Source organism: Papaver somniferum, unplaced genomic scaffold (assembly GCF_003573695.1).
Source record: "Papaver somniferum cultivar HN1 unplaced genomic scaffold, ASM357369v1 unplaced-scaffold_10, whole genome shotgun sequence".
NCBI lineage: Eukaryota > Viridiplantae > Streptophyta > Magnoliopsida > Ranunculales > Papaveraceae > Papaver > Papaver somniferum.
In genome coordinates, this window is record NW_020618825.1 from 19573490 (window position 1) to 19586967 (window position 13478).

The 13478-nt window shown below is 38.0% G+C and overlaps 2 protein-coding genes across 2 annotated transcripts; both read left to right on the plus strand.

Moving 5' to 3' along the window:
* The first annotated feature begins 1552 nt into the window (after positions 1-1552).
* Positions 1553-8465, plus strand: LOC113326759. Its single transcript, XM_026574413.1, has 8 exons — positions 1553-1827; positions 2535-2628; positions 3029-3778; positions 3885-4094; positions 4189-4944; positions 6472-6582; positions 7238-7289; positions 7546-8465. The coding sequence occupies exons 3-8, from the start codon at positions 3068-3070 to the stop codon at positions 8061-8063; spliced, it is 2358 nt and encodes a 785-aa protein (XP_026430198.1). The 5' UTR covers positions 1553-1827; positions 2535-2628; positions 3029-3067; the 3' UTR covers positions 8064-8465.
* A 233-nt stretch (positions 8466-8698) lies between these two features.
* LOC113326760 (beta-glucosidase 43-like) lies at positions 8699-10517 on the plus strand. The gene has a single exon (XM_026574414.1). The coding sequence runs from the start codon at positions 9382-9384 to the stop codon at positions 10315-10317; it is 936 nt and encodes a 311-aa protein (XP_026430199.1). The 5' UTR covers positions 8699-9381; the 3' UTR covers positions 10318-10517.
* The last annotated feature ends 2961 nt before the right edge of the window (positions 10518-13478 follow it).

The window sequence follows — 13478 nt, forward strand, 5'->3', positions numbered from 1 at the left end:
TTTTTTTTTGAAAGGGAAAAATGATCTTCATTTCTTATAAATCTAAATTAATCTTAACTTAATCCAATATAATCCAAATTATATATCTATAAGAATCTATAAGATTCTTTTAAGAAACCTTATTAGGGATGGCCATTTACCCCACCCAAACTCATCCCCGTGGGTACCCGCCCCTATTGGGTAGGGTTTTATCCGTACAAACGGGTTTGCGGTTGGTATGGGTAATACCCGAAATTAGTGAAGCGGGGATGGGGCGGGGATGGGATTTTAGGTCCCCGCCCCATACCCACCCCGTACGTTCCCATTTTAGGATTTTATATTTTTATTAATTATTTATATTATATTTAAATTAAGATATTATATTATATTATATTATAAAAGAAAAGGTAAAAGTATAAGATATCATTAATTATTTATATTATATTTAAACTAAGAAATTATATTATATTATATTATAAAAGAAAAGGTAAAAGTATAAGATATCATTAATTATTTATATTAACCAATTACTTAGAAGAAGATCTTTTACCTAGGATTGGTAATTTTGACATACTAGCATGGTGGAAGACAAATGGGATTAAATATCCAGTCTTGCAGTGTATGGCTAGAGATATTTTAGCGATTCCAGTTTCAACGGTAGCTTCCGAATCAGCTTTTAGTACCGGAGGTAGATTTGTGAGTGTCCAACGTAATAGACTTCATCCAAAAACGTTGGAAGCTTTGATGTGCGCTCAAGACTGGCTATGGGATATGCTGGATGGTAATGAAATTCTCTTTTTATTGAAATGTTTTTTTTACATTTGATACATCATTATGGTTATATGATACACTTTCTTATTTTGGCTAGGTGGATCAAAATTCGATGGTGAAACATTTTGGGAAGAAACTGAAGCAGACGATGAGGTAATCAACATGGAGGAAGATACTTGATAAGAAATAATTAAGAACTAAAATGAGTGATGCTCGTTTATAGACCAATTTGTTTTTCTTTGCTTGTTTTACGATGAATTTATGAGTTTGAAATTTTAAATTATTATTATTATTATTATTGGTTAAACTTAGGTATTGATTATTAAATTAACTCATCATATTTGAGCTTAATGTTATGGGTAACCCGTAAAAAACCCGCCCCGTACGGGTATTTGTCATACCCGCCCCGTCCCAGATCAAGCGGGTAATGGAGAGGGTGTGGGTTTTTTTTTTTGAACGGGGCAGTGACTGGGATACAAGATCCCCGCCCCATACCCGCCCCATGACCATCCCTAAACCTTATAAATCTTCTAGATTCAGGTAAACTAGTATCTGTTCTTATCCATATAAATCCTGATCCAATACATCCCTGTTAGTTTAAGTTCTTAATATAATGTATTTTCTTTCCCATTAAAAAAATGATTAATTTACTTAATCATTATAATTATCACTAATCAAAGCCAAGGTACATTAAGTATTATTGAAATAAAACAGTAGGATAAGGGGGTTGTAAGATGTTATTTGATGACATATCAACCCCCAAAACCCGTAGACTAGAGTTTGCAGCCCCAATAATAAAGTTCTTAGCTTACCCGTTTCAACTCGTTTTTCAAATAACTTGGAGAATTCCGCCTCCCTTCTTGATTCCCCCCCTCTGGCCTCCCTCGAATTCATCGACACTCCGGAGAAGAAGAAGAAAAATACCCCTCTTTCAATAATTCTTCTCATCTTCTTTTTCGGATCCTAAATGTCACACTTAAAACAGTTACGACATTACTCTGCTTCCCGGTGATGGAATTGGTCCTGAAGTTGTCTCTGTTGCTAAACAAGTTCTTAACTTAGCAGTTCCTCTTAAAGGTAAATAGACCCAAATGCTCAGAAATTCCAATTATCTATTAAGTTCGTTACGTTTTGTAAGTTAGGGTTTTGTACTGTTCAGTAAGTGAGTTTTTTTCTTTTCTTGATAAACTCTAATCTGGGTACTGAAATTAGGTTTTTTATTGTATTTGGGGAAAACTCATGATGGGTTGTGGTTGTTTTCGGTAATAAGGGTTTTCTATGAAACTTGGGTTTCAATGGAGATGCTACAGTATACTAAGATAGTTTTATATAGGTGGGTTTTTCTTAAAACAATGCATTTTAGTTGATCATAATTATGTCTGGTTTAGGAGATTTCATTGGTGAAGTGAACGCTTGCCTTGCTACTGAACTAGTTGTTGATATCAATCTTGTAGGCTTCTTAATCTGGTCCGCAGGATCTTAGTTCCTAGCAGACTCGTTTAAGGTTCAATTGTTCTTTAAACATATTGGAGAAACCAATATTCATTTCTGGTGGTCATTGTTGATAATCATTTCACCTTGACTCATTCCCTTGAAGCCAAATTATTTTTTTGATCTAGTATACGCTTTTGCTGGATAGGGAGTCTAACTAGGCAAGTATTTGTCTATACATGGGAGGATGTTAGATCCCATGATCCCAGTCTTTTCTGTTTGAGTCAATGGCACTGTTTTTGTGTAAATATGTGCTAAAACGGTTCTAACAGTTAACTTCGGTATGCTCATAGGCGGAAGACAAGATTACATATTGCACAGTTGGTGAAAGATACTTCAACTGAACCCAGAGAAGCCAGAGACACAGATCAGTGTACTGAAATTAGTGTAAGTTCATACATCGCTTAGTTGGTATTGAGAGATCTATTGCTTCTTATCTTCATGTTGTTAGGTTTATTACAGTACTCACACACTGGATTGGCTAACTGCTCTGAATTAATATACTTTTATTTCAGTCTTTTGAATGTATTTGAGCAAAATGTCCAAGTATCATGTCATCTCGCCTTTAAATTCAGTCTTCGGAATTGTCTTTGAGGAATTGTGTTTGACCGAACCCCTCAATAATAACCAATATGCATTGTAGTTTGTTGGTTTGTCAGAAAGTGAATGCTTAAATTCTGTTTTGTGGTTTCTTGCTTCTTGGTTTCTGTTTTGTCAGAAAGTGAATGCTTAAAATTTCTTTTGTAGTTTGTTGCTTTTGGAATTTAATTGAATTTCCTTCGAACAGAAATATGCAATACTCAAAAGCTACTGAAGGGACAAAGAAATGACGCTAAATCGGTACAGCCTTAATAGTAGTACACAACACTTTAGAAGTTTGAAAGAATGGCCACCGAGCCCATCAGTCATGCACCACTGTCCACGTATGGGCCTCGAGTGCTTTGAGGCTCTCAAAGATCATTCAGTGAATAGTTCTTATTTGTTGGCAAACGCAATTCTCAATTTCTATGACAAAGATGGTGTATTCAAGATAAATGATGAGGTTAGCATTTTTTACGGGCTTCAAGATCATTTTTTCATCACTGGTTTGCCAATTAGTGGTAAACCAGTATTTGCCCCTCCAGCGGAGAATGTCGATAAACTTTTTGCTAGATTATTTGGCGATGCTTTTCCAGAAGACACACGAGTTGAAATACTGAATGACGGCTTAATCACGAAAGACAACAGAGGTCCAAGCCGGAAAAGAGGAGTTAAAGTTGCTTGGTTGGTGAAACATTTTAAAAATAAAGGGAATAAGATAGGTGATGCGTTTTGGAAGGAGCATGAGAGAGCATATATGCTTTTCCTTATCTACCATTATATGATCCCCGAAATAGAAGTAGGTGTCGTCTCACATAAATATTTGCCGTTACTTGAAGATGTGTCCACAAACCAAGATTATGCATGGGGTGCTGCTTCGTATGTAAATACAATTCGCGAACTCGGGCGGATAGAGCCTGCAACAAAAACATTTCAGGGCCTGTTATACCCACTTGACGTAAGTTACGTTTATTTAAATCCTTGATTTAGTTCATAATTTTATTATGTATGTTTTTACTCGAGGATATGGTTCCGCTTCATTTTCTTTGTAATTCTATTTGCAGCTTTTCTTTTTGGGGCGGATTCCCAGACTTCTTGCCGCTGTTTCTAAATGGCCTTCTAATTCATTGGATGTTGAGGGAACCAAACCTTTTGAAATTTCGAAGACATTCCCTCTTATGTTAGATTGGATGCGTCTCACGGGTACAAATCTTAATACCCCTGGCCTACTTTCAAAATTTCTAAAGATACTGAGTAGAGTAAAGCTGGATGATGTAAGAATCTCATTTTTTTCACTACTTTTTTTTGTTATAAATTGTTACGTATGTATGCAAAAATTTAATTGTAATACTTGTGTTTCCATTGCAGGTGAGATGGAAGCCGTATGAATCTCTTACAGTTCCAATAAACTACTGCAAAAAGTATCAAATAACGGAAGCTCGCAGAATACCGTTGATCTGCTTCCACTTAATGTGCTACCACCGGCCGGATTTATCTGATCGGCAATTCAGATCGGTAGCTTTTAGTGATTTGGGTAATCTAATTGTCTTCAAACCTGTTAGTGATCGCAAAGCATTGGATAAAAATGTACCAAAAGCACCAAAAAAGAACGCTGCCAGTTATAAAGTGGTGTTGGACCTGTGGAATCAATTGCCGCAACCTGAAGATCAACCTTCTATGCCCCCATCGGAAGATCAACCTTCTATGCCACCGTTGGAAGATCAACCTTCTACGTCGGCATCGGAAGATCGACCTTTGTTTTCTGAATTTGTTGGTCAATCTGGGTCGCTGCTATCCATTGGTGGGCCAGTGGAAGAGCAAGTGGGGCAAGCCAAAGATGCAAATGAATGCAGAGACGTTGATATGGAACCTGTTAATGAGCAAGTGGTGCAATCCAAAGATGCAAAAGAAGGCAGAGATGTTGATATGGAACCTGTTAATGAGCAAGTGGTGCAATCCAAAGATGCAAATGAAGGCAGAGACGTTGATATGGAACCCGTTAATAAGCAAGTGGTGCAAGCCAAAGATGCAAATGAAGACAGAGATGTTAATATGGGACCGATTGGTCAGCAAGTGGCGCAAGCTGGAGATGTAGATCAGAGTACTGGGGATGAAATTGTACAGGTGCAAATATTTATATACCCTTAAAGTTCATTCAGTATATCATCTTGGGATGACCTCTTTTCTCTTCCCTGTGGTTTCGTTGACTATTAGATAATCATTTTCTTTAAGAAAAGGTTCATTCTGGCATTACCACCAGCATCATGTTTATCAATGCTTGTGTCCTATTGTTCTTCGATCCAAGATTGCGAAAGTTAGGATTAGTTAAACTTGATGTGTCCTACTGTTCTTCGATCCAAGATTGAGAGAGTTAGGATTAGTCAAACTTGAGAAAGGCTAAGCTAGGGTTGAGATCAGGATAAAAGGTTAAATATGGAGTGGATAGCCCGAGTCAGGTTCAGGTAGTTCAGAATCAGATGATATACCAGGTAGTGTGTACTCCATTCCTCCGATTCTTGTGGTTGATATATAATGAACTAGTAAAACAGAAATTTCGAGGTTCTTAGGATGGGGATAGGTTTGGCATTCCTATTGATTATATGTGGCAATACATCCTGGCATTCCTGTTCTGCGGCGGTAGCACGTATTTCTGAGCTGATCCCCGATGACCATTGCATTTCCTTAGTTTCAAAAGATTGAATTTGCAATAGTTTATATCATATAGTGGTTCCTCGCAGTTCGTTTTTGGTTGTCAAATTTCAACAGATGGAATTATAAAGAAGCTTTTTTATTTATTTATTTATTTATTTTATTTTTGCATGTCTTGCCGTCTAAAGCTTCTATTGGGATGTACTGCGCCTATCACTTAGCTATTTACCTGTCTCTTAGAAATAACAGGATGCTGCTCTTTTGGAACTTGTAGACACAAGTTTATTTATTATTACGCCTTTACGTAGCCGAGCCTTAGATGTAAGAAGGAAGAAATGAAATAAAAGAAAAAGGCATATATAATAGAGAGGGATATACGAGTTGTAGCAATCTACTGATATCCATATATATTTATTTTTTTATCACAGGAAACTGCCTGCTTTGTTCTTAGAATGAATTGATTCATGTTACACACTGATATTGACTTCATAACATCTCTTAGATATTTGTCAGTTTTCTTTGTCAAGACAACTCTCTCTATTTCCTTATTGTGTCTGTTCTATTGACCTTTTTTTCTTCTTCCATATCTCATATCTGTCTTCTCGCCTGGGCATCTAGGGTGTGGAAACACTACGGGTATATGTTTGAGAGGATAGAGGGTTGGGTGTCATTGATTTTGACTAATACAATTGGTATGCCGTAACTAAGTGCTGTCAAACATGGTATTTCCTTTCAATCTGCTCCGTCCACATATCTATTCACATGATTAATGCAAATCTAAAAGTTGTTCTATGCTGTCTTCCTTGTTTTGTATGTTGGGAACTGACAGATTTATGACTTATAAAAAAGTAAAACCAAATTGTTGTCAACCCCAGTGGGTTATGTTCATACTTCACGTTTCCTTGTTGACTATTTGTAATAGAGTTCATTCAGAATTGAAGATTTTTCAACTTTAAGGCTGAATTGGCTAGTTTATCTTTCTCTGCTTGGTTTTGCTTTCAGGTTCAGTTTCCGAGATCCCCCATGGGTGAAGGAGAGTCTTATGTAGTCCCTGGCAAAGAATTACGCCCATCCCTCGATTGGACCCCAGAGCTAGGTTTGACTGTGCCCAAGGTGATTTCTTCTGCAGTTCATTATTACTCTATAATTATACTCCAAATAAGTTGTACTGCTTCTGTGTTAGTTATCAAATAAACCTTTGGCATACACATTTTACCGTTCAAGATGGCTTCTAAATGTCCTCCTTCCCTCAAAACACTATGTAGTGTTACCTTGTATCTATATATGTATTGCTGCATCACTGTTGAAGCATATGCATTTTAAAACTAATGGGGGTCCCAAACTCCCAATCATGAACAAGCCAAGTGCTATTCCTCCTATCTGACTGAAAAAGTCAGTAAATATCACAGGCCTGAAACAGATGGTAAAAATCTACGGATAAGATGATCGGTATGATGAGTGTAACACACCACCAATGATGAGCCATTGGTCCATCTAGCATGGACCCTCACAAATACCAGTTCTGCAATGTCTCTCCCTATGCATGCATATATATTGCTGTTTCAGGTAATTATTTAGGGATGCAACCCTCTGAAGTGCAACAATGACGCAATAAGTAGAGAAGTGCAATATCCTGCACTGCTTTGGAATCAAGTAGTGTATAATTTATGTTTTTGGTGGACTGTATTAATCTCAATTTATCTGAGTGATTAGTTCGTTCTTCTAAACTTTGTTGTCTACCTTTATCATCTAAATTTGGTGGTTGTAGGTAGATGAGACTTCTGAACCCTGTGTTCGCTTGATACACCCTAAGAGTCCAGGTAACATTTTTGTTTTGCTTGATATTGTTTATGGTTATGTGTACTTTTTAGATTATGTTACCAAGTACATGCTTTTATTTGCCTCTTTTCCTGGTTATGGAATGCACAGCTTTTAAAAGCTCCCTTTTTTCTTGCCTAAAATTGGGTTTCGTGATTAGTTAGTCGGGGAGTTGCAGTGATTAAATACATTATCTCAAAAGAATTTTATACTAGTTTTCTTCTTTTAGTTGCATCTAATTTTTATTCACGGATGTAGGTAAAATCAAAAACAACAACGTTCGTACAGGAGAGACATCACCGTTCAAGTTTAGTCCATCTTCTGCTTCTTCAAATGGTTCAGCTAGCTCATTTCCTCCTGGGTTATCATTGGATTCTTCAGATAGGGAAATTCTGATTAAGCCTTCGGATGATCTGCTGAACAAACTGAAGACTGGCACAGCAAACATGAACAGCGGCACTGCAGATAAATCCACTCTACCCTCTAGTATTTCAAGTATCGATGGTGATACGTGCAAATCAGTTTTAGCAAGAAAATCTCGGCCTCCGAGAGATGGGTTACATAGGTACAATTCTTGTGGGTCCTCGAAGAAGATGAGAAAAACTGAGACTGACTCAACACTCTCTGACATGATAGAGTCGTCCATTATGAATTTGGAAGTACTTGTTAACAGGGTAAAACGGCTCAAAGGAGCATTTGAGTATGGGGCTGAGTTTGCAACTACAATGAAGCCTTCATGGAAGTTTCTAAGAACCCACGCCTCACTTGGAGACTGAGAGACTGCTTCAGACCTGTAAGTAAATGAGATTTTATTGGTGATTGTTCGTAGTGTTTTGTGTGTTAACTCCAGCAACCTACTTACAATTTAGTCACCTGTGATATATTTTAAGATTAATATGATCGACTTGTATGAGGTGTATTAGCCTACAGGAAAAACATACCCTCTTCATCTCTATCAACAGTGACTAGATAGTTCCAGAGCTCTTGTTAAGAGCCTGTTTTTTTGTATATATCTAACTAGCGGGAAGTCAGCATCAAATGGACACAGTTTTTGGCGACACGGTTGAAGTTGCAGTTTTAGTTTGTTGTAGCGAAGCACAGAAGTCCATGACTCTCTTTCAACATGTATGATTTGATCTATACTTGGTATAGCGAAATTGTAATAACTCTTTAAGTCCTTGTATTTTGTTTGTTGATTGATCATGCGACAAAATGGTAAGTCCTAAACTCCTAATGTGCACTCAGATGCACCCAGATCATATATAACAATTGGACCGAAGAAATTAAAAATAACTGCCCATCTGTTTTTGCACGACAACGGCCCATCTGTTTTTGCAGTGACCACACCATGAAAATCTTTACGAGTACTCGTCTTTTCTACCACATATGCGTCATCTCATATCCTCCTCATACAGCAAACTGGTTTATTCTATCTTCTTCTTTGTCAATTCTACTTGCTTTTGGTACAATTGATGATGGTGAGGAGCAGGAGTTTTTTTATCATCCCCTTGTTGGGTTGTACTGCTACGTCCATTTCTTTTGTTACTAATTCGATCTGTTGAGTGTGCATGCATCGTCAGAAGGATCCAGTGTGTTGCCGGAAAGCATCCGGTTTGACACAGGTGGGTTAAGTAGGGAGAGTTTTCTAAAAGATTTTGTGTTTGGAACTGCAACTTCAGCTTATCAAGTTGAAGGAATGGCAAAGAAAGATGGTAGGGGACCGAGTATTTGGGACGTCTTTGTTGCAATTCCTGGTAACATTGCAAACAACGCTACAGCAGATGTGGATGTGGATCAGTATCACCGATACAAAGAAGATGTAGATATCATGAAACATCTCAACTTCGACGCCTACCGTTTCTCTATTTAATGGAGCTGGGAAGGTGAATTGGAGAGGTGTTGCTTATTACAACAGGTTGATCGACTACATGCTCAAGCCAAGGCATCACTCCATATGCAAATTTATATCACTACGATCTTCCTTATGCACTTGAAAAGAAGTATAAAAGGTTATTAAGCCAGAATGTTGTGAAAGATTATGCAGATTATGCTGGTTTCTGTTTCAAGACGTTTGGTGATAGAGTGAAAAATTGGATGACATTCAATGAACCAAGAGTAATTGCTGCCTTGGGTTACGACAATGGAATATTTGCTCCAGCGAGGTGTTCTACGCCATTTGGAAACTGCACACAAGGGGATTCCTCGACTGAACCTTACGTTGTCGCACATCATCTCATATTGCCTCATGCTGCTGCAGTCCAGAGGTACCGCCAAAAGTATAAGGCAAAACAAAAAGGACGGATAAGAATTCTCTTGGATATTACATGGTATGAACCTCTTACAGATTCAAAAGCAGATCACCGAGCTGCTAAGAGAGCAACAGACTTTCATCTTGGTTGGTTTCTTCACCCAATCGTATACGGCGAGTACCCAAAATCAATGCAACGGATAGTCGCATCGAGACTCCCAAAGTTCACAAAGTCAGAGATTAATATGGTGAAAGGCTCAATGGATTTTTTAGGAGTTAACGAGTACAGCACCCACTACGTGTATGATCAGCATATAAACAAGAACCAGGTCAGAGTTTATCAATTAGATTGGCATGCTGGATTTGCTTATGAGCGTAACGGAGTACCAATCGGACCACGGGCAAACTCCTTTTGGCTTTACGAAGTGCCCTGGGGTATGTATAAAGTTCTGACCTATGTGAAGGAGCATTACGAGAACCCGAACGTAATTCTTTCAGAGAATGGCATGGACGATCCCGGAAATGTTACTCTTCCTAAGGCATTACATGACACCAGAAGAATGCACTTTTACAAGGGGTACTTGATTCAACTCAAGAAGGCGATTGACCATGGAGCCAACATTACTGGCTACTTTGCATGGTCATTGCTCGACAACTTCGAATGCAAATCAGCTTACACATCAAGGTTTGGTATTGTCTATGTCGACTACCGCAACCTAAAAAGGTATCCTAAGCTGTCTGCTTATTGGTTCAAAACACTACTTAGTCGAAAAAAGCATTAAATACCATTGGGTTTCCTCATTCAGGGCACATGTGCCCCTAGTTGTTGATGCTGCAATGTGTTATCTTGCTTTTTTTATTTGCTAAATTTTTCTGACCTTGCTTGTAAAGTCTTAAACAGACTGTTCCGATCTTGCTTTTGCTTGTAACTTGTAAGCGGGGCAATTGCCATGATGAAAATAAAGAATAAGATTTTTCTTTAGGTGCCAAATTTGTGACAGTGTGTCATAGTTTTTGGGAGCTGAGGACTAAGGAGTTTGTGTGTTGTATACCATAAGGGATCCACATGGCTTTATTATAAAAAATGATTCATAGAGCATTAGAGGCTGAGAGCTGTAAATTGAGGCAGCTGCAGCTTGATATTTTGCACTCATTGTAAAACCTGGACCAGTTTGTCTATTTTCTTAGGTTTGCTTGGTAGCAAGAGTATATATCCCAAGTCACTTATGGAACGCTCTGCTCAGTAAGCATGACGTAAGCATTTTCTTCTCTGTAATTGTCTTGAGAAATTTCTAATGCAACTCCCAGATTCCATAAGAAATTCATGCTCTACTCAACTCAAGTTCCTATTATTTTCTATCTTCGGATTTCTAAGTTACTTCATTAAGATCGTAATCAAATCCTGCAACTACACAACCACCTACATCACCACTGAAATCAACAGAAAGAAAATCATTTATCCCGACTATCAAAATATACTCACTAATACCGCCCAAAGTTCTAATATTACTGCAATCACTATTGGAAAAGTTCAAATTAACAAAAGCAAACATCACCAATTTTTACATATCAGTGAAATTCTTGTGGTTCTCAACCGTCAGACTACACAAAATACTTTCAAGTCTACCACCAATAACCTCCCTACCATCACTACTGATAACACCAGTGCATATCAACAACTAAATACCAGTAAAACTAATAACAAAGCCGGTCGTCAGGAGAAGAAAAAGCTAAAGAAGTTCAAAAAAAAGAAGGAGAAGAGCAAGTACCGAGAAAGCCAATTCAAAAAAAAAACTTGTTGTTCATCTTCAAACTTGTCCCAAAATCTGAAGACTTGGCTGCTTTCAGTACCCCAGAAGGAACTTCTAAAAGTCCTTTTCATCGTAGCTCCAATTCCCCTCTTCTTCATATTGTGCACTATAATCACTACCTGATGATGCAGGAGATACTTGACCGTCGTCTGATGATGAACTCCCATCACTATCACTCTCTTCATTCTCATCACTTTTATCTTCTAAGAGTTCATCACCATCATCACCGGGTTCTCCTTCACGCATGGTTCTGGAAAATATCCTCGGATTGGCTCGTTCATCTTCAAATCTTCTGCGAAGTCTCCTCTCATGATAAGCCTCCATCCGCTTCCTCTCTTCTGCAACATCGGAATCTTCATCACTTGTATTCATCTCTTCAACCGGGTATTCAAACCCACTCTCAGACTCCTATGAATCACTTTCAGTGGCACTTCCATAACTCTTATGATTTTCCGCTTTTGCTGATCTCTCATCCTCTTTCCTGTCAACCCTCTCAAAAATTTTTACTTTCCAAACTTCAAACAGAGCATCAATTTCTTCCTTTTCACGTATCTGACAAGCCAATTCCCGTGCAGCAATTTCTTCCCTCTCATATCTCTGACGAATCTCTTCCAGTGCACGCCTGTTTATCTCCTCCTACAACTATGATGCTAATTCTCCTCCACATGTTGTTCAATACTTTTTATAGCTCGGAGAGTTCTACCATTATTGCAGATTTCTTATTATCCCACCAGTCTTGGCTGATTACGTCAAGAAAAGACCAACATCACACAACAATCGCGGATCATGAAAATAATACTAATACATTGTCCAACACCACTGCTACTGAACATCACTAATACACACCCAACCTGAATCTTTCACAAATTCATTCTTAGTTTATCAACATAAACTACATTCACCCTCCAAGAGTTTCTATTTTTAAGGTTCAGTCTCCTGAACAGAATTATATTAGTTTATTTTTTGATATCTACATGACCTGTCATTATTCCTCTTTGATCTCTACCATCTCTTGGCATTATCATCTCCAGATACAAATACATATTTTCCCCTCATCCAATCCTAATCACACAGATACCCACTGGTCTCTTAAGATCAATATCAAGATTTTTGCTTATATGGAGTCTACTAACTCTTCAAGTGATACTCATTATGCTACCACTATTCGAAACCTTTCTTCCCAAATGGCTGAAAAGCTTATCTTACTCAAAAATATCTCTGCTTACCTTTCTGAACTTGTCTTTATTGATAAAACAATTGTTCTAGCTGAGAACGATTCTAATTGGAAGTTGTGTGTATGGTAGGTTATGTACATAGTGAGACTTTAGTTCCTACCTCTTATACCAGATACCACATCTGTTCTCAATGGCCTCTAGCCAAAACTCCCACTCTTACAAATTTCACTGGATTGAGAAACAAAGTTCTTATCAGATTCTTAGCAGAAAATGACTTCAACAGGATAAATGAGCAACGCCCTTGGTTTGCTTGTGGCTTCCTTATAGTCATACGAGTTATCCCACCTAGCAAAAAAAAATCTTATCAGGGAGGCTAGCTCATCTGCTTCAAAATATGTTTACCCACCAGTGTCTAGGATCATGATGCCAACAACTCAAGTACAGGATATTCCTATACCTTGTCGAGGAGGTCCCTGCTTACCCTTGATTGACCATCAAGGTGATTGTATGTTGTATATTAGTTTTTGATTTCTCTCTTCACCCAGGTACTATCTTTCCGACGTCTCTCTTTACTGATTCCTCGTGTTACTTTACTTTTTGGTATTGCGCTTTCATTAGAAACATTGAGGATAATGTTAGATTTAAGTTTGGGGGTGGGAAATAAAGTTTTTGTAGCTTCTAGGGTGAAATAGAGTGATTGAGATACAAAGAAAAAAAAATTGAGACCAGACCATCAGATCAACCGGAATAAATTCAATAAAGCCGACCACTGATGCCCTTGTATATGCCAGTTGTGTTGACCTAGGGTTAGGATTATCACCCGCTGGTCCCCTTGTATATGCCAGCTGTGTTGATATTAGTCAGACCGGTATATTAGTCCATTAGGATAGGTTCATCCAAGTAGTGGCCTTCAGATAGATATGGGAAACACCGTTCACCTTAGTCAACATCAAAACC